This window comes from Lethenteron reissneri, chromosome 55, assembly GCF_015708825.2.
Source record: "Lethenteron reissneri isolate LAM-NWPU_2019-01 chromosome 55, ASM1570882v1, whole genome shotgun sequence".
NCBI lineage: Eukaryota > Metazoa > Chordata > Hyperoartia > Petromyzontiformes > Petromyzontidae > Lethenteron > Lethenteron reissneri.
Window position 1 is genome coordinate 10,216,008 of NC_083833.1, and position 26,770 is coordinate 10,242,777.

At 48.6% G+C, this 26,770-nt stretch overlaps 1 protein-coding gene across 14 annotated transcripts in view; it reads right to left on the bottom strand.

The window, feature by feature from the left end:
- The window catches only part of LOC133356781 (cyclin-dependent kinase 17-like), a 67,556-nt gene that overhangs the window by 17,392 nt on the left and 23,394 nt on the right, over window positions 1-26,770 (bottom strand). For 2 of the 14 annotated variants that reach the window (XM_061574456.1, XM_061574455.1), the window contains exons 2-8: window positions 12,300-12,410; window positions 10,911-11,058; window positions 6,711-6,986; window positions 3,175-3,308; window positions 2,032-2,157; window positions 1,633-1,689; window positions 168-282 (exon numbers count right to left, since the gene is read on the bottom strand). In XM_061574456.1, the coding sequence (XP_061430440.1) occupies window positions 168-282; window positions 1,633-1,689; window positions 2,032-2,157; window positions 3,175-3,308; window positions 6,711-6,986; window positions 10,911-11,049 (847 nt within the window). In that variant the 5' untranslated portion in view covers window positions 11,050-11,058; window positions 12,300-12,410. Of the gene's footprint in view, window positions 1-167; window positions 283-1,632; window positions 1,690-2,031; window positions 2,158-3,174; window positions 3,309-6,710; window positions 6,987-7,835; window positions 9,023-10,910; window positions 11,059-12,299; window positions 12,411-18,817; window positions 18,965-26,770 lie in introns of those variants that run through there. The other 12 variants (XM_061574449.1, XM_061574450.1, XM_061574453.1 and 9 more) reach the window with 7 other exon arrangements.

Genomic DNA, 26,770 nt, shown 5'->3' on the forward strand with positions numbered 1-26,770 from the left:
TGGTGAGGGTGCCACTGGCTCTGGGTGTTGGTGAGGGTGCCCCTGGCTCTGGGTGTTGGTGCGGGTGCCCCTGGCTGTGGGTGTTAGTGAGGGTGCCCCTGGCTCTGGGTGTTGGTGAGGGTGCCCCTGGCTCTGGGTGCCGTGCCCCGTGGGCGTGCCGTGCGCACCCTCGCGGATTGCGGTGCAGGGCGCGCCCTCCTCGTGCTCCAGGCGGATCTCCTTGAGGGCGACGAGGTTGTCGGTGAGTTTGCTGCGGCCCTTGTAGACCGTGGCGTAGGTGCCCTACACACCGAGGGGCGGGGACGGGGCCCATTCGGCCCACGTGGCACCGTGAGAGTCGTTCTCCACCGCGGGCGACACGACCACACCGTCACAACTCGAGTCTCTCTGCTTAGACATCTCTATTAGCACCAACTCAGTCAAGTGGAGCAAGTTCCACATAGCTATGGCAGAAGTTATTTTGCCCATAGCACAAACACGGGTAAATTCTCACAAATGTGTACTTATTTTATACTCTTTGGTTGTTTCGGTAAAGTCACGTAGCAGCAAAAGAGCTGCTAGTAATGGCGGGTTATATAGGTGAGGGAGGGGGAGCTCTTTTGCCTACTTCAGCAATTGTTTATTGCTGTGGTTGTCCCACCTGATGACGGACGCTTGTGTAGCGTCCGAAATGTCGTGATTTCATTTATTTGTTATTTTCACCTACGTGACTTTACCGAAAGAACCAAAGAGTATGGATCCTTGCAGTCACGAAAACTTCAAATCTAGAATGTACTTATTTTATTAACCCCAGAAGGATAATGGGCTAAGTTGACGCTAGCGAGGAATTTGAAGAGGTGCAATAAAGAGGTGGTGGCACAGTGGTTAGCACGCTGCAGTAAGAACCCAGCATGAGCCAAGTTCAATTCGCGGCAGAGGTTAACATCAGTTGCAAGTGCTATCAGAACCGATCCTCTGCTTGCCATCTTCACCAATCCGAACTGACCAGCGTGGTGAAGTATGGCCAAAACAACCCCCATGAACGACACAGCACGGAGAGTCGATCTATACGACAATCACATGAACTGATTCTAGATTTGAAGCTTTCGTGACTGCAAGGATTCATATTCTTAGGTTTTTTCGGTAAAGTCACGTAGGTAAAAAATTTATAAAAGTAAAATAAAAATAACTAAATAATCACGGCGTTTCGGAGGCAACACAAGCTTCCGTCTTCAGGAGTAACCGTCACAGCACAATTGCTGTATCAAGTAAGACTTACTGTTTTACCTACGTGACTTTACCGAAAAAAAACCTAAGAATACACATGAACTGAGTCAGTCAACTCCAACAGGTAGGCTGAGCAGTGTATAGTGACTGGTATATTCACTCAACATTCTGAATGCGAGTACAACTTTGTAGAAAGACAAGAGCTCAAACATCAAGACTGGCTGCTGCCATACGAATGGCGAATTGTTATACAGCTGGCTGAGGGCTGTTACAGGAGAGACACACACAGCACCGCACACCCATCGGCGGAGCAGGCACGCCGTTTGACTTGTGAGTTGCGCGTAACTGAACAAAGACGTGGATGTCGCAGGGCAACGTGCAAGGAGCTGGCTTGTGAGTGCACGCGCGTGTCCGAGGCAAACCCACCTCCCCCAGCTTGTCAAGCTTCGTGTACGTTTCCAGCTTGCCAAAGCCAATCTCCGACTGCGCAACACAAACACACACACACACAGAGGGATCACGAACGATCGATGGGACCGGCACGGCCAGCGACACGGACAGAGAGCCAAGTCTCTCCAACCCTGCGCCACTGTGCAATGTGTTGGGAGGGACATGTGTGTACGTTGTGGGTCTGATTACCGAGTAGTTTGCTAGTAGCATGTGAGTAGTGTTTAATGTGAGAATGGTATGCTTGTGTATGAGTGACCAGTGGTGTGTACGAGTGAGTAGTGGGGTGGATGAGCGAGTGGTGATTCGAGTGAGAGCGCCATTGGCTTCTGGACGCGGCTCTGCCGAGCAGAGTGGGGGGGGCGGCAGGGCACGCACCAGCGAGGCCCTGCGGAGCCGTCTGCTCAGCGGCTTGTCGAAGGGCGGGCTGTTGAGCTGCATCTTCTCCAGGTATCCCTCGGGAAGCCGGATGTCGGCAGGGAGCGATAACCTCTTGTTGAGATCCTGCAAGAAACGGGCAGAGAAACGGCGATCACCACCACTGGCATCCATCCTCCCCTAGCCCGCATGCACGTCCTACGGGACGCGTGCGAGCACGGGAGCCTCCGTGTAAACACACACATGTGTGCGTCGCCAGGGTGCAACTACGCACGATCCATTGGTACGTGTGATATGTATACATGTGTACGTGTGCACTCTTCTGGGGATTTTGGTGTGAGCGTGTGTTCACGCATATACATATGGGCACGTGGGTAGCTGTTGCGTGTGCGTAGATGTATGGGGCTGGTGTGCAATAATGTGTGCATGTCAGTGTGCCTGTTGGGGAGGTGCATTGCTTGTGTGCTGTGTGTCGGTGTGTCGGTGTGTTTACGCGTGTTGGTGTGTGTATGTGCACGAGTGTGGCAAGCGGTAGCACAGTAGTTAGTGTGCTGTGTGTCCGTGTGTTGGTGTGTATACGTGTGTTGGTGTGTTTATGTGCACGAGTGTGGCAAGCGGTAGCACAGTAGTTAGTGTGCTGTGTGTCGGTGTGTTGGTGTGTGTCCGTGTGTTGGTGTGTATATGCACACGAGTGTGGCAAGCGGTAGCACAGTAGTTAGTGTGCTGTGTGTATACGCGTGTTGGTGTGTGTATGTGCACGAGTGTGGCAAGCGGTAGCACAGTAGTTAGTGTGCCAAGAACCCAGTGACCCGAGTTTGAGTTTAGCTCATGGCCAAAATCGGTGACGAATATCTGAACCCCTCCTGGACCTCCCCTAGGTCGACTCAGCCTTAAATGAGTACCTGGTGCGGTGTGTAAACATCAGCACCGGGGAGACAAAGATAGCCGGGCATGGTGCTGGCCATCCAACCCCTCGTGTGCCGTGCTGGCGTTTCATAGATGCTCGCTGACAGCACTTGCCCCAAAGGTCCACACGTATTGGTCTCTACGTGTATGCGAGTGTGTGTGTGTGTGTGTGTCGGTCCGAGAGGGCAGTCCGCGTCAGGACGAGTGTGCACGCCCACTCGTCCACGCGTCGCCCACCTCCTGCGAGATGCGCCGGTGCGGGTGGTTCCGCATGCGCACGCGCACGGGCGACTGCACTTCGTCCGACGAGGTCCCCGACGCCTGATCGCTCTCCCCGTCCGAGCCCATCTTGAGATTCTCGTGCACAACGCCTGCGCCGCCCGGCAGTGGCGGGGAGGAGAGCGCGCGGTGGGTGAGAGTGAGCAATCGTGTAGGGTGGCAAGGGCGTTACACGGGCAAATTAATGTGAACGTACACATGTATTGTGCTATATCACCTAACGGAGGGTTTCCGAGTGCAAAGCTGCCCCCTGTACAGCACAAGGCGACTCAACACCTGGCACGGCGACGAGACATTCTGCCAGTACGGAGTGATTCATGTTTGTTTTTATTGTTTTGCAAATTTGAACTGGGATTGAGATTGTTTATATATATGTGTATGTATATATACACAGTCATGGGGTGGGAGGTGGAGAAACGGGACAACCCAGAGAAAACCCCACGCACAAAAAGGGGAGAACATGTAAACCCAACACAGAAAAGTGCCAGTCGGAAATTAAATCCAGGGCCTTTTTAGTACCGCGAGGCACAAGCGTCACCACTGCACCACCCTGCCCAGGAGTAGAACAGGAACACGCAGGGGAACAGCGATGCCTTGGCAAACAGGAATTACGGATATCCTTTACGCCTTTCAGTAAAGTCACGTAAGATAGGTACAAGTTAATAAAAATAATAAGCATAAAATAAATAAATAGACTGCGACGTTTCGATCACAACACAAGCGATGGTCATCAGGAGGAAAGCGTGGAAAGCTGCTGAATGCCGACTGTTGTAGAGGGTGTAGTCCCAGGGTCATAAACGAAGTGGGCGGGGCTAGTGAGGTTAATGTGAGAGATTAGCATGCTAATTTATTATTATTAATTAATTTGTACCTATCTACGGAACTTTACTGAAAGACCCAAAGAATATGAATTCCTGCAGTCACGAAAGCTTTAATCATAATAAAGTTTTTGGGTTAGATCGCGTTATTTATAAATGTGTCGTAATCCTCCACGACCCGAAACGGCCAATCAGCAAAAAGTGTCACGTTGACAAAAGACAAATAGTTCACTACTTCAGCCCACCGGTGTGTCGAAGAGAGAATACACAACATTTACAATGTTTGAGTAGCACGACGTTTCGCTGGTAATTACACCCGGCATCATCGGGCAATTCGCCAGCATGGTGAGGCCCTCACTTGCTCCCGGTCTTAAATAGAGCAGCAGCAGCAGCAGGGTGACGTCATCGTTTAACCCATTCACGTGCAGTGATTTGAGGTGGAGGGGGGGGATAATAATTATATAATAGATTAGTAATCAGTCAATTGTTATGATTAGTAATGAGTTGTATATTAGTAATGAGTTGTAGATTAGTAATGAGTTGTAGATTAGTAATAGTGTGTATTATTTAATAACTGAACCCAATTACTATAACCACTCAAGTGCAGAAATTAAAGGGGGGGGGGGGTTATTGTTATTATATAATAGATTAGTAATGTGTGTTATTCAATAACTTAACCCAATTACTATACCCAAGCAGGTGCAGAGATCAGAGGGGGGCGGAGGGGGGGAGATGGTTATTGTAATTATACACTACGTTAGTAATCGGTTAATTAGTATGTGTTTCCCCGAGAAGGAATTGTCATATGTATTATTTAATAATACGCTTCCAAGTCAGGAAATGAAGGAGACAAGGGCACACGGACACCTGGGTACATGGAGACACACGTACACACGGCAGGGCGCGGGGGGCGGACTCAAAGACAGGAAGACGCCTCGCACGTGGACACGGGTAAATGGGAACACAGCTGATGGCACACAGACTCAGGAACGTGGAGACATGAAGACAAACACACCGGGGACGTGGGGAAACCTGCACGAAGCGAGGCAGGTGGCGTGACTCGTGAGCATGGGTTAGACGAGCTCTCAGATACCGCACTGGCAGAACACACCAAATAGAACACTGCCGTGGGTAAAAGGGTTCAAAATGTGCCATCGACCCGGGAGGGATGGTGGGTGAACCCCGGCGAGGTTTGCGAGGGCCCCCACGTTTCGACCGGGAGCCGAGTGCTCTGAATAGAGCGCCACCCAGCAGGACACGAGACAACTAAAACCATTGCACAAACACAGCCTTGCACACAGCGTCCCAGCAGCGATCGGCTCTGACGGCACGAATAGAAACCATTTGCTTCTGCGACTTTACCATGACCGACACATGACGACAAAGTCGTTGATCACAAGGGATAAGAGTGCCATGTGAAGACCGCACTGTGCACCTTTAAATCACTCACTGATACGTACAGTTTGATTATTTTCTGCAGGATCTCCGATAAACACATTGTGCTGCCATTTTCGTCTGAACGCAAAGGCGTTGTCCTTGACAACAGTCAAACCTGTGTGACCTCACAACAGCCAATCACAGCGAGGCTATGAACGCATTGGTTTTCTCTGGCCACTACAATCTCCTCCGCACAAGCCAAACGCTCGTAAATGGAAGTGGCCAAACATCCCAAAGTCGGACCTTCCCGAAGCTCCATGAGGCTTCCCTGCATAGAGCGCTTCGTAAGCAGCGGCTGTCTCACGGAGATCGGAACCGCCCCAGGTGAACGAGAGAGACGACGCTGCCCATTGGAGCAGGAAGGCACTGCCCTCAGCGGTGCCAGGCAGCGAGAAGAGACGGCCAAACGGCACCGTACAGTTTGGAGTAAATCTCCTCGTGCGCTCCAAACAGTCAAACAGGTAATATCGAATAATAAGGTTTTTCCTCCTTTTTTCTGGCAACAAAAATGAAACCTTTTTACAAGGCATAATATGTGCATTAACCACAATACTTGGTCACAATGCAAACAAAAAACACTTTGATAATATATGCATTGTCCGTGGAACTAATTGGTCCACACTAGAGACGGCTTTCTTTTGAGCCTCGACCCAATTGGTGCTAGACCAGAGGACGCCAAAAGGCGTACAGCTCAAAGACAATGCACTATCAAAGTAATGAGGGCTCGGGGTAAGCACCTACATCATTAGACCTCCTTTGCCAGCATTTAGACCACAAGTATTGTGGTTAATGCACACATGAGTCCTTGCAAAAAGGTTTCAGTTTTGTTGCCAGAAGAAATGGGAAAAACCCTATTATGATATTTTGGTACTGGCAAAGGAGGTCTAATGAGGTAATAGCGAGTGATTACTCTCTATTAGTTTTGAAAGTTTCTAAAAGTTGGCTAAGCCCCCCGTTGCACGCCTGCCCAGGCACAGAGCAAAGGTGACTCGCAACTAACGGGTTCTGGTGGGGGAGGCAGGGGTGGTACTAGGGGCCTTCCCAAAAGCCCTCTCTGCGCCACGGTTCCTGTGCCCGTGGGGAATTGCTAATGGCTGAGAATACGAAGAGTCCTGCGGGTGCCGACTCGGGGTACAGAAACAAGGAGGCGCTAGGATCCCGTACGGATCCTCGCAGCCCTACATCCCCCACAATCCCCTCCGACCGCAATCCCCTCCCCGGCCCGGGCGGCTGAGGCACCGAGGTGATGCCTGCTGACGCTGTTGCTGCCGTCGCCGTTTCCTCCGACAGCGTCGCCAACCCCGGCGTCACCGCCGTCGCCGCCGCCGCCGCCATCGCCCCTGTGCCGCGGTACGGAGAGGTTGGCCGGCAGCACGGGGCCACCCGTCACGCTGTGAGGCCTCCGTAGGGGCGGCTTGCGCAGGCTGCCCGCGTACTGGTGCAGGAAGGAGTGCATGCTGTGCGAGGCGGGCGGCTTTCCGTTGCGCACCACGGCGTCCGTGCGCGTGCACGTGCCTGTGCGTGCGTGCGCCACGTGGGAGTGCGGTGTCGCAGAGTGTGCGTGCGAGCGTGCGGGGAGGGGGGGGATGCGTTAAGGACCCCGGCGGCCGTGTGTTCGGACCCCGTTTGTGTTTCGGTGAAGGCCGTCGGTTTACGCGCCGTGCGGTCGACATTCGGTGGACGGCCAATCATGCGTGAAGAGTGACGGGGGGGGGGGGGGGGGGGTAAGCGGAGATGCGCACGTGATCCGAATGCCCAGATGGCAGAATGCAGTCGAGCAAAATCGTAAGCGAAAGAATAAACAAATCATAACGTTGGGAGCGAGAGCGATAGCACGGCACGTGCAGCGAGAAGGGTGCACGCAAGCAATGTGGCGGTTGGTGTCGTGCAAAAGAAAGGAGTGGAGATGAAAGTTGCAACAGACGTGTGAACGCTCATCGGGGGCGAGGGGTACAGAAAGTGGTTTGCAAATGCAGACACACACGTGTGCAGATACACACACATATACAAACATGCATACGCATAGACACGTTCACACAAATGCACACGCAACCACACGCACACAGACATGCGCACACATACACGCAAACAAACAGGCACGCACATATACATGCAAAGATGCAAGCACACGTGCGTACATGTGCACACATTCGTACATGTACACACCCAGAACAGGCAAAGACACACACACGCAGACACACACATACACAGACAGACAAACACACACGCACACAGACGCACATGTGCGTACATGTACACACCCAGAACAGGCAAAGACACACACATACACACACAAACACACGCAGACAAACACGCAGACGCACACGTGCATGCAAACACACGAACCAACCGTGCGGTACGCACGTTGTGTGTCCGGACTCGCCGGGGGCGTCCAGAGACAGAAACGTGGCGTCCGTGCGGTCACAAGCAGCGGGCAGCCACGGTGTTGGAGGGCACGAGGGTGGGCACAGGGAGCGGGAGGGGGGAGGGGGGTGGAACAGGGAGGCCCACGAGCCAAACGAGGTGGGAAGGACGGACGAGGAGGAAGAAGAGGAGCAAACAGAAGAGAAACAAAAAGACAAAAAAAGCAACAGCAAAAATTGAAATAAGAATAAATCATAACACAAAAGAGGTTTCTGTGCCGGCGTGCCCGGCTGCTGACAGGCACACACGGGAGCGAGGCGGCGGAGTCGGATTTTAAAGCGAGCATTCTGGGAGTTTATGCAGCATTCCTCAAACAAGTCCACGTGCCTTCCCCTATCCTTAAACAAACTCCTGGACGGCGCTTTTCTTGTTTGGCTGCCTTCAGACCAGTGGTGGATATTCCTCATTCCCATGCAGTCTGTCCCATTAGATAACACTGCCGACATCCCATACAGAGGTATTTGTTTTATTGACCTTGGAGAGATGATCGCCAAATTGACGACTGCATGCGAACAGATCGCATTGCCACTGCACAGATTGGTCATGAGTTCAAATCCCAATCCTTGGTCAACTCAGCTCACCATTCCTCTATGGTCGATAAAACGGGTACCACTTTATTGGAAGTCACCAGTAGTCACATCATGGAGATGCTGTTCTCTGTCAAGGGAATGCGGATTTTCCACCGCAGTCTCTGGGCCGCCCCAATGCTTATTCGAGCAGAGAGACAGTTTCACTTGGTAGGCAACATGGAATAAGATATCGAACTCGCACTACCCCGCCCCGATGTGTGCTCGTCATTACACGTGCCCTGTCGGCAAATCAAGAGCCAGAGGCCAGGCAAGGTAGTTCAGGCATAGTCGGGAGCATGACCCCGCCACCAAAGCGGCCAACATTACGTCGAACCAATGCGGGGAAACACGAGTAACCCGCGAGCCAGGGAGAGCAAGGGGCAGACTGAACGTGCCACTGCTGCATCTCGCAGTGCCCTTGTCTCTGCGCTGCGCTGCGGCACGTGCGTGCTTCGCGCACGGCCCTTCCCGCTTCCACCACAGGGAATTGGTCCAAAGCAGTTATTGCCTTAAAGCTTTCTTGACTGCAGGGTTCATCTTCTTGGTTCTTTCGGTAAAGTCACGTAGAATGGAAATAATGAAATAATAAAAATAAAACATAATAAAATAATTCTCACGACGTTTCGGCCACAACGCAAGCAGCCGTCCTCAGGTGAAGAACAGGTCTGTCGAAAAGACAGAGAAAGACAGACGCTGTCTTTTCGACAGACTTGTTCTTCACCTGAGGACGGCTGCTTGCGTTGTGGCCGAAACGTCGTGAGAATTATTTTATTATGTTGTATTTTTAGTATTTTATTATTTCCCTTCTACGTGACTTTACCGAAAGAACCAAGAAGACAGTTATTGCCTCTTACATTGAGCAATAGCGAGCAAATGTAAGCAATATGAAGTGATTGCTTCCATTGACAAGGCAATTGGAAGACACCGCTTACACCGAGTTGCACGTATCGATGTTGAGCTGATGTCCCGTGGTAAGCAATATCAACGTGTTGAGTATTGCATTGTGAAAATGTCAATACTACGGTAATACCTTTGTTCATTAAATGCCACGTGATGTAGCTATTATGGTGGCGTTGCCTATAATGAACGATACATTGTCAATATTAAGATGTTGGAAATTGTAACATCCATCTTGCAAAATGGATTGGGATATAGGCAAGAGGAAAAAGATCACAATCCCCAAGTCACCAGCAACACTAACGTCCTACGTGAACAACCACATTAACAGCTGCTATTGCCAGTCCTGTCCTTGCTGGTAATGAATACAACACCTGCATGTGATCTTATCCACCACATTTGCCATCAATAGGTTCACTGTAAAGACGAAATCATTGCAATGACTGTGTTCTGCCAGCAGAGGTCAGCAAACCGTTACTGAATCACGATTTGATAAAACAGCACAGCGCAATACATAAACAATTTAAAAATATATTCATATACATACTTTTGTGAACGTCTCCCCATTACGTTTTGTCTATGTGATTGTTTGACCATACTTTACCGCGGCGGCCAGTGATGTTCAGTAAAGAGTGGCGGTAATGGGGGGGGGGGGGGGGGCAGGTCTGGTTCAGATATCGCCGGCCATGGATGTGAGCCGTGGGCATAAATCAAACTCAGGTGCTTGCGTACATAGCACACAATGCACTACCAACCGAGCCACCGCTCCGTATCACTAAACACAAAAAAACTTCAACCCGAAAATGGGCTGATCAGGGCAGCCGAGTGACGCGAGTAGGCGGCAGGGCAGTGGCGCGGTGGTAGTAACACTCCTGCCTCATAGCAAGAACAGCACGGGTTCGATTCCCAACTCGAGTGCCTTGCTGTGTGGAGTTTGTATGTTCTCCCCCTGTTCCGCATGGGTTCTCTCCAAATTGAATCCAGGCCCTTATTGCCGAGGCACAAGTGTAACCACTGCGCCACCCTGCCGTGATAATGTTGGTGGTGCGAGTAGCAGTGGTGATAACGCTGGGTGCAGTGGAGACGGTGGCAGAGTTTGCGTTGCTGATGACGATGCTAGCGGTGCTAAAGTTGCTGGAGATTATAGTGGTGGTGCTCGGCTTGCTCGAGATGACGGTGATGAAGGTCGTGTTGGTGCTGGCATTGCTCGAGATGGTGGTGGTTGTGGTGGTGGAGACAGTGGTGGTGCTGGAGATGGTGGTGAAGGCAGTTTTATCAGTGACGATGTGTTGTTGCTGGAAGTAGTGGTGGTGGTGGTAATGGGGATGTTGGAGATTGCTGCTGCCGCTGGAGACAGCGAAGGACGTGTCGGCGGTGGTGCTGCTGGTGAGAGCGAGCGGTGGCGGTCATGGAAGTGGCGGTGGTGCCGACGCCGGAGGGAGTGGAGGCACAGGCATGGGCTACTGCGGGAAGTAGCGGTGCTAACGGACGTGATGGTGGTGGTGGTGGTGGTAATAGAGCTGCTGCTGGTGGAGCTGTGGGGCCGCACCCGGGGCGCTACCGTTGTCTTTGATGGTGCCGTCCTCCATGGTCATCTGCTCAGCGAGCTCGGAGAGCGCCTCGTCCACAGGGCGGCCTCCACGCAGCGTCAGCGACAGACGCCGCTTGAGCTTCTTCATGCGATCCATCGCTGGGGTCTACACGCACATCGCACGCATCACACGCGGATGATGATACCTATTGGCTCGGTCTCATTTGCAGCATTTTGTTATGTGGGCTAGACGTAGTCACAAACCGCACCTCTCCATATAAAGGCTCAGTCATTTGTTATGTAATCTAGCCGTAGTCTCAAGCCGCAACTTACCATAATAATAAAAGTGGGCCGTTCCTGGCCCTTCCCCCCCCCCCTCAACCATTATATATACGGAGTGGTATATCTTGAATTCTCTCATTTACTTGATACAGCTGTCGTGCTGTGACGGTTCCACCTGAAGACGGAAGCTTGTGTTGCCTCCGAAACGTCGTGATTTTTATTTTAATTTCATTTATTTTACTTTAATTAATTTTAATTTTTACCTACGTGACTTTACCGAAAAAACCTAAGAATATGAATCCTTGCAGTCACGAAAGCTTCAAATCTAGAATTATTGCTTAGCCTTGTACAAACACACACTCATCTACATACCACGGACATGAAGAGCCTCTGCGTAAGTGTTATACGAACACACACCAATATATCACGTGATAATGATGAAGGCCTCCACTTAGCTCCATGGACTGTAAGTGCAATTGTTTTTGTCGAGCACCTATTCAGGCCTGCACGGCACACTCGAGGTTGTGTGGCCAGAACCACACTCAGCCACCTGTCTCCAAGGTACTAATGTCGACAGAGTGGACTTATGGGAAGCCCAGGACACGTTAGGCGATCACTGGAACATAATAATGTGAATGGATGAGAATTGAACCCAGGTCAGTGCCGTTGCAGGGCAGGGAATCCCCGTTCCAAACAGCATTATCATAATCTTGATTTGAAGCTTTCGTGACTGCAGTAATCCATACTCTTTGGTTCTTTCGGTAAAGTCACGAAGGTAGAAAAATAAAACAAAATCAAAATAATATATTACGACGTTTCGATACCAACACAAGCGGTCGTCCTCGGGCGGAAAAAATAATTGGCAGTTTCACAGCGGGATTATTTTTATTTTTATACCTACGTAGCATGATCATAAGCCATGATAATTTCACTGCTGGATGAAGGCCTCCCTAAGCCGTCACCTGTCATGGTCAACAATCTGTCGAGCACCGACAAACGAGCCGATTTCAGCACTCCATCTCTACAAGGGATGGGCCTATCCAGCGAGTTCCATCCTTTGGCCGTCATTCCCTCATTATTCTTGACCATTATCCCTTGCAACGTCCCCTTCCCAGGCACACTTACATGTATTAACCGGTGCACGCGTGTTCCTCTTTCTTATCTCCCAATGTCATTCCGAGCGTGCATCTCGCATGCGCCTCAGTGGCGTTTCAGCTTTTGTCTATGTCTGTGTTTCTGATCCATACCATTCCAGGAAATACACGCCGATTAAACAATATTAAAATACATACGCACATACATGAACACATACACCTACTTGGGCCTGTCTACTCATTAACCAAAGCGCCATCGACTGCCCAGCAAGCAAAACAACTAGGCAAGCTAGTCGAGTTAATGAGCCAACCAAGCCAGCTGCCCCAATTGTTCACAGCACTATAAAACACATTATTCCTTTTCCATCCCAGTTCTCATTCAAAGGAGACATTACGCAACCGCCCATTCAAAAGCACCGCGCACAATTGGCGGAGTGAGCTAAGCCAAATAAATATATAAAGTGACAAATAGACAGGCACACATATACATATGTGAGCACATGGCAAGATAAATAGGGCGAGTGGAGCGGAGTGCATTGTGCGTGCTTGGCGGAGCGCGTGCAGGCCGTGTCCGGGCTTGTCGGCCTGCGATGATTCGCCGTGTGAGATGGAGCCATGCGCACCGCTGCGTGTGTGTTTATAGCCACGAGGCGGTGCACGCTCGTGAAAGCTCACGAGAGAAGAGAGCCATTAGCCGTGAAGCGGCACACGCGGCTACACTTGATCAGCCGCCCTCCCGCCAACAACACTCGCTCGCCACGATTCACAACCACACACCGACTCGCTACAATACGTAGTCATCCACCCACGCACTACAACACAGTCAAACACCACTCACTAGAAGTCATCCACTCACTCACTACAACACACAGTCAAACACCACTCACTATAAGTCATCCACTCACTCACTACAACACACAGTCAAACACCACTCACTATAAGTCATCCACCCACGCACTACAACACACAGTCAAACACCACTCACTAGAAGTCATCCACTCACTCACTACAACAACACAGTCAAACACCACTCACTATAAGTCATCCACTCACTCACTACAACACACAGTAAAACACCACTCACTATAAGTCATCCACCCACGCACTACAACACAGTCAAACACCACTCACGATAAGTCATCCACCCACGCACTACAACACACAGTCAAACACCACTCACGATAAGTCATCCACTCACTCACTACAACAACACAACGACTTACTACAATAAACAGCCACCCACTCCAACACACGGTCACACACTCACTACACACACACTGATAATTATCAAAGACAAGGCTAATGAAGCAAGTGCTGTTAGCAAGGACCTAATAAGGCATGCACGAACGGTGGTAGTGTGGCCAGCACCACGCCCTGCCACCTTTGTTTTCCCAGTGCTGATGTTTACATGCTGCACCAGGTAATAATTCAAGGCAGAGTAGACCCAGGGGAAGCCCAGGACCAGTTTAGATATCGCTCACGAGGTTCGGAGTTTGCCAGGACTAATAACAAACTGAAAAAGTGTGAAACCCTGTCAAAATAAACTATTCATGATTTATAAGCGTATGCTGTAGTTGTGGAATACAATTCATGACGATTATATAAAAAATATATCAATGATGAGTAATGTAACATGTTTAATTCAGTGTGAACAAATTCCCTAACTCAATGCCTTGTTAGACAACAGAATGCAATCGCTCCGCTTGAATGTGAAGCTCAGATGATGGTGCCATCGTCTTTGGCACTGGTGTGTGCTCGGATTACAGCACAGAAGTTTGCTATTTAAAACTTTATTTCACCGCTTTGTTAAAAAAAAGAGACATGAAGTTGCAGTGAAGCTGTTTGTCAAATGAGCCGTACGGCACAGGAAGGACTCAAGTCTAAGGTAAGGCTTAACTTATAGGCAATGTTTATTGGGTCAGAATGAGCCAAATGGTCAAAAAAACATTTCTCTGGCCTGGACTTTTGCAGCTGTTTTAGACTAATTTCAGGGTGCTGATTCCAAATCTGATCTCAGATTTGCTCCATCACATCTAATTTTTTAATCCTTTATATTAAGTTCACTTGCTTGCGCGCTTACGACCGTGCAAATCTTTCGGTCGTTTTTTAACCCACTTCCCGGGATCCAATCGAGCTGACATTTTGCACACAGACTCGTTGTGCGTGACAATTAATTTTCGTGAAAAAAATATTTTCAAAATTTTCCACCTTATAGGAATTTTTTTTTTCATATTTAATTTAAAATACTAATGTGATAAAAATTAAACTCTTACTCAAGAAAAACAGAAATGAATAATAAAATAAAACCGATGCCACGCATATAAAGGATTTATAGTGAAAAACTTTGTTTTCACGGGTTAATTTTTTATGCTATCGGCATACCCCATTTTCATTGATTTTACCCGAAATTAACTTTGTCACTTATGATTGCAAGTTGTTGCGAGTCAGTGACTGCTTTAGTGTTAAAATATGGTGCTGTATTTTTAGGATAGTGTGTTTATATCATTTTATGTAGATATCCACATTTATTTAATATTATTCTTCTGAAGTTCTGATTGAAAATGCAATATTTGATATCTCAAAAACTGATGCAGATTTGGAATCAGCACCCCAAAATTACATTAAAACCGTTGGAATACCTTATGCCAGAAAAAGTGTTAACCAGTGTTATTCACACAGGACCACGTTTCCTAAGGGAGGGGGGTGGGGAGGAGGCTAAGTGACGAGGCACCCCGAGCAAGAACGCACGCGTGGCAGGCACGGTGCTTCCTGGCAAGCCGCTACCGTTAGCGATCACCCACGTTCTGAAGCGCTCTCCACAACCTCCCGTAAATTAGTCCGCGGCGACAGCAGCTGCCTCGCACATTTAAACCAAGGGTTGCACGATCGATAAGCATTAGCGACAAGCGGGGGGTCTCTCTGGGCCAATGGCTAATTGACATAGAGCCCATAGCAAACATCAAGTGTGCACCAGGAAGCAATGTGTCGTCCCTTATTGCAAAGCTGGACGCATTTGAGTTGGGTCCCCTTTCATGTCAAGTGGCCAGGTGGCTCACGATGGCCGTGTTGGTATCGCCTTGAATCCGGGATGCAGCTGAACGCGAGGACACCGCGTGATCGAGTGTGGCGAGACGGAGGCCTAGGCCTGTTCAGAGCTATACGCAGAGGCCGGTGGCAGCGGGTTGGAGCGCTTGTGCCAAGCTGAATTTGATTATTAAAATAAAATAAATCACGACGTTTCGGGCGCAACAGAAGAACCAAAGTATATGGATTCCTGCAGTCACGAAAGCTTCGAATCAAGATTTTATCATTGAAAGCAACATAACGTGAATATTAAGTATGAAAATTTAATAAAAGCAAAAAAAAAGTACGCAAAAAGGGCATGGAAGATGCATGCTTGGGAATGCGTTGAGACAAATAAATAGGACCATGTGGACGAGAGAACATACACAAGTTAAACACATCATCCTGGCTTAATAAAGGTAACTGGGTTTGAGCAGATACACGGGTAGAAAGGATGTCCAGTGGTCAAGACTAATGCCTCAGTGGAAGCCAAGGTAGGTAACACGCCAGACAGCACATTCAGCATGGAGATGGAACAATGAGATCAGCTGATTTGCAGGTGTTGTGTATATTGTTACGTCACAAGACCATGCCAGTTGGCGGCGGCTTGGGGCGGCCTCCATCCAGCATTTGATTGACCATGGTTAAGGAAGATTATATTAAACGTGGGTTTTGCCTTTAAGGACAATCTCACTCAACAGTTTGATACTCTTTTTTTCATCATCATATCAATCCTGAAATCTGCTAAAAACTGTCAATTGATCTTTAAAAACCCAGCGAGAGGCCAGAGCGCCGTCAAGACGGGATTCAACTCCCCCTCCACGTGCTGGGCCCCACAGACCAACACACGGCGGGTCCCAGCAAGCACTGCGCTGCGCTCCCAGCATGCACCGCACTGGGCTGCAGAGGAAAAACACAGAGCAGCTCCCAGCATGCACCGTGTGTTGTGACAAAGCCGGGGTCACGGGGCGAGGTCACGGGGCGAGGTCACCTGGCGAGTGGAGGCGAGGGGGCTCTAGCGTGGCTGTGTGGCCACGAGAGGGCGCTACGGCAGTGTGCCTGAACGTTACGTATCCGTAACTTTCAATTATTTAACAAAGTTCCAAACCCATTGACAAAACATCGTTGAACAGATGACGCCAAAAAGCGCACAGCTCAAAAACAGCACACTATTAGAGTAATGAGGGCTCGGGGTAAGCATTGAGGCCTCCTTTGCCAGAACCAAAATATAATAAAAGGGTGTTTCCCCTTTTTTTCTGGCAACAAAACTGAAACCTTTTTACAAGGAATCATGTTCACATTAACCACAATACCTGCGGTCAGAATGCAAACAAAAAACACTCTGATAATGTATGCATTGTCCTTGAAATTGATTATTTTGGTACTGGCAAAGGAGGCCTCGTGATGTGAATGCTCACCCCGAGCCCTCATTACTCTGATAGTGCACTGTCTTTGAGTTGTGCGCCTTTTAGCGTCATCTGGTCGAACACCGTTTGAGACTAGGCTCTAAGGAAAGCCGTCTCTGGTGTGGAACAATCAATTTAAGGGAAAATGCATACATTATCAGTGTGTTTTTTCTTTGCATTCTGACCGTAGGTATTGTGGTTAATGTAAACATAATTCCTTGTAAAAAGGTTTAAATTTTGTTGCCAGAAAAAAGGGGAAAAAACCTATTATCGTTGAACAGCTTAGTTGTTTGTGGTGTCGCAAATATCCTCCACACTGCGTTGTATTAACCAAAGAAATGCTAAGCACCGTCTGCTTCACGGGGGATGTTCACGATCCCGAGATGTATTTCGCAAGAGTTGGAAGTCGTGTGCTGGCGTCACGGCCTAAAATTTTCCCAATTTCTTCAATTACCCGCAAATGACTGAACTGGCAAGTACATAGCAGTAATGTCACAAAACTATGAAAACTTGGCAGGACCTTTCTGGAAAAGAGTCATGAAACCCAGTGAGGCTTTCCTGAACAAACAAGCAACCAAATAATAACAACAAACAATACTCGCAATATCCCTACATAACTGACACACTACAAACCTTAATAAGTTCACAAAGTTCAAGTGTTTTCCCAGCTTAGATGAACACTGGGTCAGCGCTCCCCTCCAGTTGCAGCGATCAGCTGGTGATAGACACTTGACATGACATGGGGGCCGGCCACACCAAAAGACAACCGCGATTGACCGACTATCCACAAAGCGGTACCTGTTTTATCAACCACACAGAGAACATGGGCCGAGCCATCACCTCCTCAGGGGGGGGGGGGGGGATTTGAACTTGCGACCTTTTTGCTTGCGAGAGCCGTGTGGTCTAACCACTCGGGCAGATCCATTCTCTACAGTGAGCTTAATATAGACCTTGCCACCGCCGCCGCCGCCTGTATTCCGTACAGTCGACGCGGCGGCATCTCTGGCACCGCTGAGAGCGACCGACCCCCGCTGGGCTCAGTCGCAAATATCCAGGAATTTTCCGACCGACAATGGGACGCCGCCGAGCGTTGAAGGGTCGGGCGGCCGACACCACGATTAGCGTTGGAAGGAAAACAACAAACCGCGGCACCCAACGCGGAGTCCGAATACGGCTCCTCGGTGGGCATCGCGTGCGGCAGATAGTGCCGTACTTTGACAGCGCCTGTGGATAGCTGGCACCACCGCCACCACCGTACCAAGAGCTATGAAACGATTTAAAAACTAAATTATTTTTATTATACCAGGTAAGGCCCACGAGCTCTATAGCTTTTTGTCATAAGCGACCTGGCCACAAATCAGTAGCTCAATGAAATGGCTTATCACGTGGAAATTTATAGCAGGAAAATACTATAAAAGCATGTTTCTAAAATGCAGAGGGAAATACCAGAAGTCCCAGAGAAAAATCCAGGCGACCAGAGGGAGAACATGTAAACTCCAAAAATATTCCATCGGGGTCAGGATCGAACCCACAACTTCTTGTAACCCACCAGTCACCGCACCGCGGCAGGACCACGATGCCGGGTGGTACCCTGTTACCCTACAGGGGCAGCGTACCGTGGCCTCCACATTAACGCACTCAGAACACCACTACACCCACAATAACGACTAATATCATCAATAATAATCGTAATGTTTGTAAATGTTGTAGATTTGTGCAGTACAAGTAACGAATTGGCATGTCTATTTACGTAACAAATATTAGTAATTGGCTGTGTCGGGTGGTGGCAGGTTTAACGCCACATTTATATTTACGCGATCTAACCCAAAAAAAACTATTATGAATAACGACTACGCTTGACGTGCCAGTTTATTACTGCTTCACTTGACTTAAGTGGCCTGACCCAAACATCAATTATGAATCACCCTACGAGTCGAAGGCCTCGGTGTTTAGCGCCCGTGCGGCAGAAACGTAACGGAGCGGCCCCGGGAGCTCCCCGCTCAAGCGAGCGCCAGTGGAAGGGCCCCCCCCCCCCCCCCCCCGACCGAAGCGACGTCTCGTGGGTATTCTACTCGTTCACCTTCACCAAAAGCGTCGGAAGAGATGGACGTCCATAGGCTTTACCCCACCGGACGCGACCTGCCAATCGTAGACTCACTGTGGTCAACCCATTGACACTGATGGGTGGACAGTGGCGGACACTGGTAGCACTTGGAGACGGAGTAGAACTGGCGACCTCTGGATCGCAAGTCCATTGTGTTAACCATTACACAAGGGCCACTCCCTTCAGCTGCGTTGTAAATAAAGAGTCACGAATTCACACACGATCGGTCAGTATATGGATCGCGTTTGTAAGAATCCATAAAAATTGCATTCAAATGGCAAACGCCCACGTTACATGTACGAGCCAAACCAGTGAACAGACAAGGCACAACAAGCACTCATCCTATATAAGTGAAATAATAAAACGAGATGAAAATTATTTATTCTTGAATCAAATCATGGCCTTGAATCACAACGTGTAATGGGATTGCTGGGGAGGGATGGGGGGAATGTTTAGGTACATTAATCAACATTGCAATGTTTGGCCAATACCAGTTCATTGCATGTTTCTTTTAGCGATGGTAAGAAACCAGAGACCCCAGTGAAAACAAACACAACAGGGGAGAACATACAAACACCACACAGATCGGTGCCTAAGACGAGGAGAGAATCCATACAGGAGGGGGAGATTTGATCATGTAAAGTACTGCAGTGTGTTAACACACAATTACGTAAAAGATCACTATAAAATTAACTACGTTAATTAGAAAGATTTCAAGTATTAGTTCATTAAAATTGAAATGCACTCACGGAATGCACTGAGCAGTGTCCCACCACCCTGCAGGCACACACAGAGGCTTTTGCTGTTGCGAAACTGCATCTCACAATGCTTGCATCATGCGTGGTGCAGCAGTGCAGGAAGTCCCCGGAACTTCATTGCAAGGCCGTGAGTACGAATTCCGTTCGGGGTTCAGCTCAGCCCATCACTCCTCCAGGGTCGATAAACCGAGCGCCGCCGTGGGAAAGTCTAAAGTGTTTTTTGTCCTACGGAGACACTCGCCACTGCCATGAGAATGTGGAGTTTTCACCGCTATTATTACACTTGCCCATTTGTTCCTGCGATTTGACTTTCAATTCAAAGCTGTTACAAGGCAGCATTGAACCGAGCTCCAGGAGGAGAGGAAGTGGCCGGAGCTGGTTTGACAATACATATATAGCGGCCGGCTGCGTCATTACAGTTCGCAAGTAAACACGACCTACGACCCAAGAGGCGGTGGGGAGGGTGGTAATGCAGTTTCATCACCCGACACAGCACCCACTGGCCGGATACATTCATTAACAAACACTATTTCATCACAAAAAAGTAGCAACGGGCAGCAAACACAACTGTTACTTTAGTTTGGTTCGGTAGTGACCAAACCAATTATGATGGGCATGATGATTGAGTATAGTGGTGATCACGATAATGACAATGGTAGTGGATAGTACTGTATCCTCCATACAAATACAAAGATTCACCTAGATGTCTTGGGGAAATGCTGCGAGCACCTATCAAAGGCGACCACGGCATGAGAGGTTGTGGTGTGAGCATTACCATACTTGGCTGGCTGTCTGCAGAGTGTTGATGTTTAACACAGTGCACCGAATACTCATAGGACCAAGCCGACCTGGTGTAGTCCCAGGACGGGTTCAGATTCCGTGTGCCACTCGCTTTTACCCACCGCCGGGAATGAAACCCAGGTCTATGAGACCAAAGCACAGTTTGCTAACCAATACACAACCACTCCCCACACACTCACCCATAAATGCACTTGACGTAAAAAAAAATCCGAACATTAACCAAATGGCCACAAGGGATAAGTTCAAATGTGCAACAAAGATGTCTAAATATTGCAGCCCTCAGGTTTATTACAGTGCCCATCAAAACAAAACACAGCGTTGCTTAATGATAATGTGCCGGAGGGCTTTGATACTCGCACATCAAAAACAACTTTGATCGAGGAGCAGCAATTGCTTCAAAGGAATATTTTCAAGCGCCGAGGTCCACGAGTCTAATCGTGGAATCGTTCATTAGGAGCCGTCGCATATTCATCAGCGTCAGTATATATATTTTTTAGCAATGCGAGCTCAACCGCTTTAATTTTGTCTCGCACTCCGTGTTAATTACCAGTGTCAAGTCGCGATCCAATAACAATAACAGCTGGTGGGATTGACGGCGGCGAGCAGAACGTGGTGGTGAGATATTAACACCTGTGGCTCCCAGCAAGAGGGGCTTGGGCTCAATTACTGAATTGGGCGCCCTTCTGTGGAGATGTTATATTCTCCCCCTGTTCTGCATGGGTTTTCTCCAGGTTTTCTGGTTTCATCCCAAAGCTAAAAATACAGTGTAACTGGTATTGACCAAAGATACCGATGCTGCAAAATTACAAGAAAATTACTCGATTGGGATTAGACAAAGCAGCAATATCGCCCAACTGCTGCGAAAAACTTGGCAAGGCCCTCCTGAATAGATTATTCAGACTCGGTGAGGATATTTTTTCCTGGGTAAATAAGTGCGATAAGAATAATAAATATGAGCATCCATTGAGGATGTCACAGAACTGCTTTTCAAGTCTCTTCACAACCCCCCTGAACACTGTTTCACATGTCCTGCCAAGAGTATACATACCCTGGTAATTAAACGAATATTGGAAATATTGAACCAAGCCAAATTAGGTGACAATCTAAATTAAATATGAGTGGAATGAGAGGAGGTGGTCGTCGGCATCGGTAACTGTGCCGAGATCCTCAACTTGCTGGGTTGGAGTATCGGGTTGAATCTTGAGTATCACGTTTAATTGCAGGCGGCTGGGAAGGCCGATTTGCCTCATTTGCCCCAGTTGAGACTAGGTGGCCTCCTGCACCACAGAGCCGCATCAAGACATTCTACATCCACTACCTGACAAGGAGACTCACTGTGCTGCGATTGTTTGCATCGGCTTTCAGAAACCACCGTTAGAAGCTCATAAACATCAAGCAGCTCCAACTAGGCTCTCATTTATTGCACACACACAATCACACACACATTCACAACAGCTCTTGCATGTAAACACAAGGCAGTCTCCCCCCTAGCTCAAAGCACACGTGGGCCGCACTCACTTCCTTTCATGGTCCCCCCCGGAGCCAGTGCTGGAAATTCCACATTACCATGGCTGGGATTCAGTCTGCCACTTGGCAACTGCTAATGATTCCAACAAAGCGGTACTCATTTTGTCAACAACTGATGTGTCAGTTTAACACGTAGGCTTATTATGAACGGATGTGTGATGGGCTGTCGGCCTCCGACCAGGATTTGAACTCGCATCCTTTAATTTGCTAGTCAAGTGCTCGTACCAAAAACAAGTGGTGATAATTAAACAAGGAAAACAAACGATGTACGCCCATGTACTGCGATCTGCAATGCTTTCCAATGTGCGTTTGTCCGCAGAAGTGTCGCATTCGCACGAATAACGTAACATTTCACGCTTCACAACGCCAGGTGTGGTGATGTCATAGGCAGAAGAGAGAAAGTGGGGGAGGGGGGAGCGAGCAGCCCTCCGTAGCCACGGTGGAGACCCCAAGGCAAAACCTTTTAGCACTGTTTTTTGTTTCCAAGATTGAGTTAGTGCTTCGGAGGTCATGATCCACGAAGGCTATTTCACGGCAATCGTTGCCGGCAATGCTTCAACTCTGAGCGAATGTGGCAACTTGGGTGGGCAACGGAATTAAGTGGGTTCTCTCTAGCCGATCAAAACAAGTCTTGCTGAAGTGCATGCTGAACAATGTTGTTCAGCATACACCTGTTGATTAGGAATGGGATAGGCCGAGTACTAGGCACTAGTTAGGTGACAGTCAACGAGTCATATAGCAATTCTTCATGCAGTCCATTATTTTGTATATAGGGGGGACCCCATAACACCAAGAAGCTACCGTCAGCTTATTTGTGCTTTTTTATATATCTTGCTACGTACATTCGCCAGCAAGACGCAAGTGACCACATTCATTATTTTGCACACGAACGTAAATGTTGCTGCTGCGAGCCGCTCCCACGGCCGTAGCGAAGGTGCCCTCATTGACGACGCGGTGAGATCCGGCGAGATACGGCGCCGGGCGTTGCTGGGTCCGTGCCGGTCCAGCGAGATCGCGGCGGCAATCGACCCCTGCTGGCACCGGCCCGTGACGTGGCCCCCTCCCCCTGCCGTCGGTACGGCTCGCGACGTCACCCAGCGATAGCTGGAGGTGACACGGGGCCACCCCCCGTGGACTCGGGCATCAGATAACGGGCGGCAAATGGGCATGGGGCTTGGCCGGCTGCAAGACTCCTCCTTCGCGGCAACCCAATCGACCGCGAGCGGCTGTTAATGTGCCCACTGTTTGCCAAATATGGTGCGCTGTTCAAAGGTGGCTAGGTGACTTACGGGATTCACAATGGCCGTGCCGGGTACCGAGCCGACAGCCTTAACACAGGTTGCAAGTTTGACAAGTTGATAATGTGAGACAGGTCACCAATGTGAAAACGGCCAATCGTATGCAATCTGCTTTTCCACCTCATTTTGCGTTCTTGGGCTCTGAAGGTCTCACTGTGATGTGACGCACACACTGTATCAGGTAAAAGGACACGCTACCTTTTGTTGGTGATAAGTGACATGACGATAATAGTGTAAATGGCCGTTCGCGCAGCACAGGGGTCAGAGTCGGGACCGCTGAAACCCTGCGTTTGACTGGATTTGAACCGCCCATGATTAAACCAGGTTCCCACCGCCCATGATTAAACCAGGTTCCCAAGTGCTGCCAGTTCATTGTCTTAGCCCAGTCAAAAGCAACTGCACAAACATTTAGTCAAATTGGTTGTTGACATAATTTATTCACGTAATTTGTTAATTTAACTTTTAGACTTTATTTCATTTGGGTTGACCGACAACATTGGCAGGAATGAAAAGGTGTGCCCCAAGTGCACTTTATGTGTTCTGTGACATCATCTTCCAGAGCTGTTCTCCGACACAGGGTGATGCACTGCTAGCTGTAAAGTTCAAGGGAAATGTATTTGTCTTGTCACATAAAATCAAAATCACAAGTACAGCTTGAAAATAAGAGGAAATACGATCAAAACTATTTTAGAAAGTGTCTGCCTTTGACGGATTATGTTTGGCAAGTCCTTGTGTGCGTGCAATGGGGGTACGTACATGTGGACGTAATGGGCATAAAGAGTAAGAAAAGGTGGAGAATGTACCTCCAGGTGGGTAGTAGGACGTAGGTGAGATCAAGAAGAAGGGTAGATAAGCCATCCTTCACCCAGCGCTGGTGGTGCTATGATATTGTGGTAATGATAAACATTGCTGTGTGTTCTGAACCTCTGCCCCAGGCTTTCAGTCTATATTTATTTATTTAGTTCAGGCCACTTGGGAGCATTAATCGACACTGGGTTAGTTATAACCAGGGCTAGGTTGGGGTTAATGTCCCAGGTGCAAGTGTTGACACGAGAGCTGTTAGGGAAATTATGATGCAACCACGGACCTCGCAAACTCACAACCAACGCCCCCCCATCCCCTCCTCCTCGTCCTCTCCTAGGGCCTTCACAGCGGCCGCGGTGGGCTGCCCCGTGCCACAAGCACAGCCATGTGATCCCACATCATTATTCCACTTGGTCGTTTGATCGTGCTCTCATTATTGGTGAAAATGTGCCAATTTCTTAAATACCATCATTTCAAAGGAGTAAATGAAATCACCTTGGCTTAATGTGTGAACGGCGACAGCCAAGAAGTACAGATGATACTATAATCCCGACGGTTGTAGTAGAGGGCTGTTAATGCATCTCTCTCCTGTCAAACAAACAAACAGAATGTTAATCTCCATTCTTGGCCCTGAACCGGGGATAGCAATTACACCGCTGGCTCATTATCGTGCCAAAACATTTCATCTTGGCGTCACAACACAACTATGGGGTGCACAGCGATAATGGTCTCTCGTGATTTTTATCGGGACAAATGCCCCCAATGTATTGAATCATTAGTGTAGATCAGCGGTCGGGAACCTATGGCTCGTGAGCCATATATGGCTCTTCCAGTGACGGCATATGGCTCCCAGACAATTTTGAGTAAAAAAAAAAATCAGTTTGGAACTGATTTTAAAATACTTGTGATATTACTTAATAATACTGTGTCGTTTTAAAGTAAACAGAAATTAGTTTTGAAGATAAATTTCACGGGTCACGCCTGCACGAAGCTCAAACCTCGCCACGTCGTATGAACCAGACTACAAGGCCATCAGCAAAACCATGTAGCACCAGAAGTCGCATTAAAAGTAAGACATATTTCATTTATTATACGTTAAAAATACTATATGGCTCTCAATGAAATATATTTAGAAATATTTGGCTTTTATGGCTCTCCCAGTCAAAAAGGTTCCCGACCCCTGGTGTAGATGGTAAGCATCTGAGTGGACAATGAAATCAGTAGGGCTCCCCACTCATTTGCATGTGATAACGGCTCCATACACCTGCAGCCTCAACACTTATCCATGGCCTCAACACTGACCCAGTCTCAATACCCATCCAATACCATCAACACTCCACCCATGGCCTCAGCACTAACGCACAGCCTCAACACTGACACGCAACCACGTTAGAGTCTTTTCATTTGAGAATGGAAGTCCTGTTACCCGGGCAACGTCACGACAAAGAGGGGAGGTCGCAGCGTCCTGTAGCCAGGAGCTGGGATTTTTGAGTTTTAGATTTAAATAAAGATAATTTATAACCAAATAAATATTGCGCTTATACTATTATATTGCAATGCCACCCAACAGCTTATGAGATGCATCCTCCGTTGGCTCCCCCCCACCTTCACGTGGCTATGGAAACTTGGCGAGAGATGAAATGAAAAAACGACCTTATTCAAAATCCCGCGAGTGCTCTGGAAGAGGCCACCGGCAAGTGTTCATGCAAATCACAAGTGAAATGAATGCACAGCGATGTGCATATGATAGATACCACGTCCTAAAGTCCCTGACATTAAAATAAAAAACAATTGTTCAAGACAATACGCTTTAATGGGCGACGTGTGAATTTAACAGTCGTCGTGTTATGGTACCGTGCAACGATGAAGCCAATTAAAATGACAAATGTGGGTTGCAGGAATTTTGTGTTTTTATTGCAGGATGCACAGAGCGAGATTGCGTTTCACCCAACCGGAACGTCTAACACACACACTCGCGCGCATCGATTTCACATCTTCCAATTCAACATCCCTGTCTTCTCCGTGTCCCATAGTTTTTTGAAAGTGTCATATTTTCAACTCAATATCAGTGTCTGCCCACTACTAAACAGAGTAGAGTGCTGGGACATGAGCAAGGGCACCACGCGAACCGATGTGACGAGTCGATCCCTCGCCCCCAAATAGTCAACATACGCCGCCTTAGCTCGAGCAGTTATCACAGCCTTGGGCCACCCTTGACGTCTCACCATCGTCAACTTCTATCAGCCAGACTTCGCATCCAATGCATACTGACAAGTGACATTCAATGCCCCACTCTCACAGTTCGTCACCATCTGGCACAAGGCCCCCCCTGGCTGCCACTCAGACGACCATCGCAGCACCCTTCCCTCCTGCAACATGAGTCCCCCACCCATTGCAACCCTCCTCTTCTTTTTAACATCTACAAGGCGCTATTGTTATTTTCTACACGAAAACTATAAGTTGCTTACCCTACCCTGCAATGAAATTCCTCACATCTTCTGAACACACCAGCATCCACAAGGCAGGAAGATTATTTTCTATCTGCTCTGTGAGCCGTACAAGTCGCCCTTGTAAATTAGACTGTCATGCTCTCTTGATTTCTCATCTGGTTATACAAATAATCTAGACTTGACAGCATCAGCCATTACTCTTGCCTCAAACGCTCATCTGTTATCGCTAAAGCTGACCTCTGTTCTCTCCCCTTCCCGCCTTTAATTTGGCTCAAATTGCCTCATTTCCAG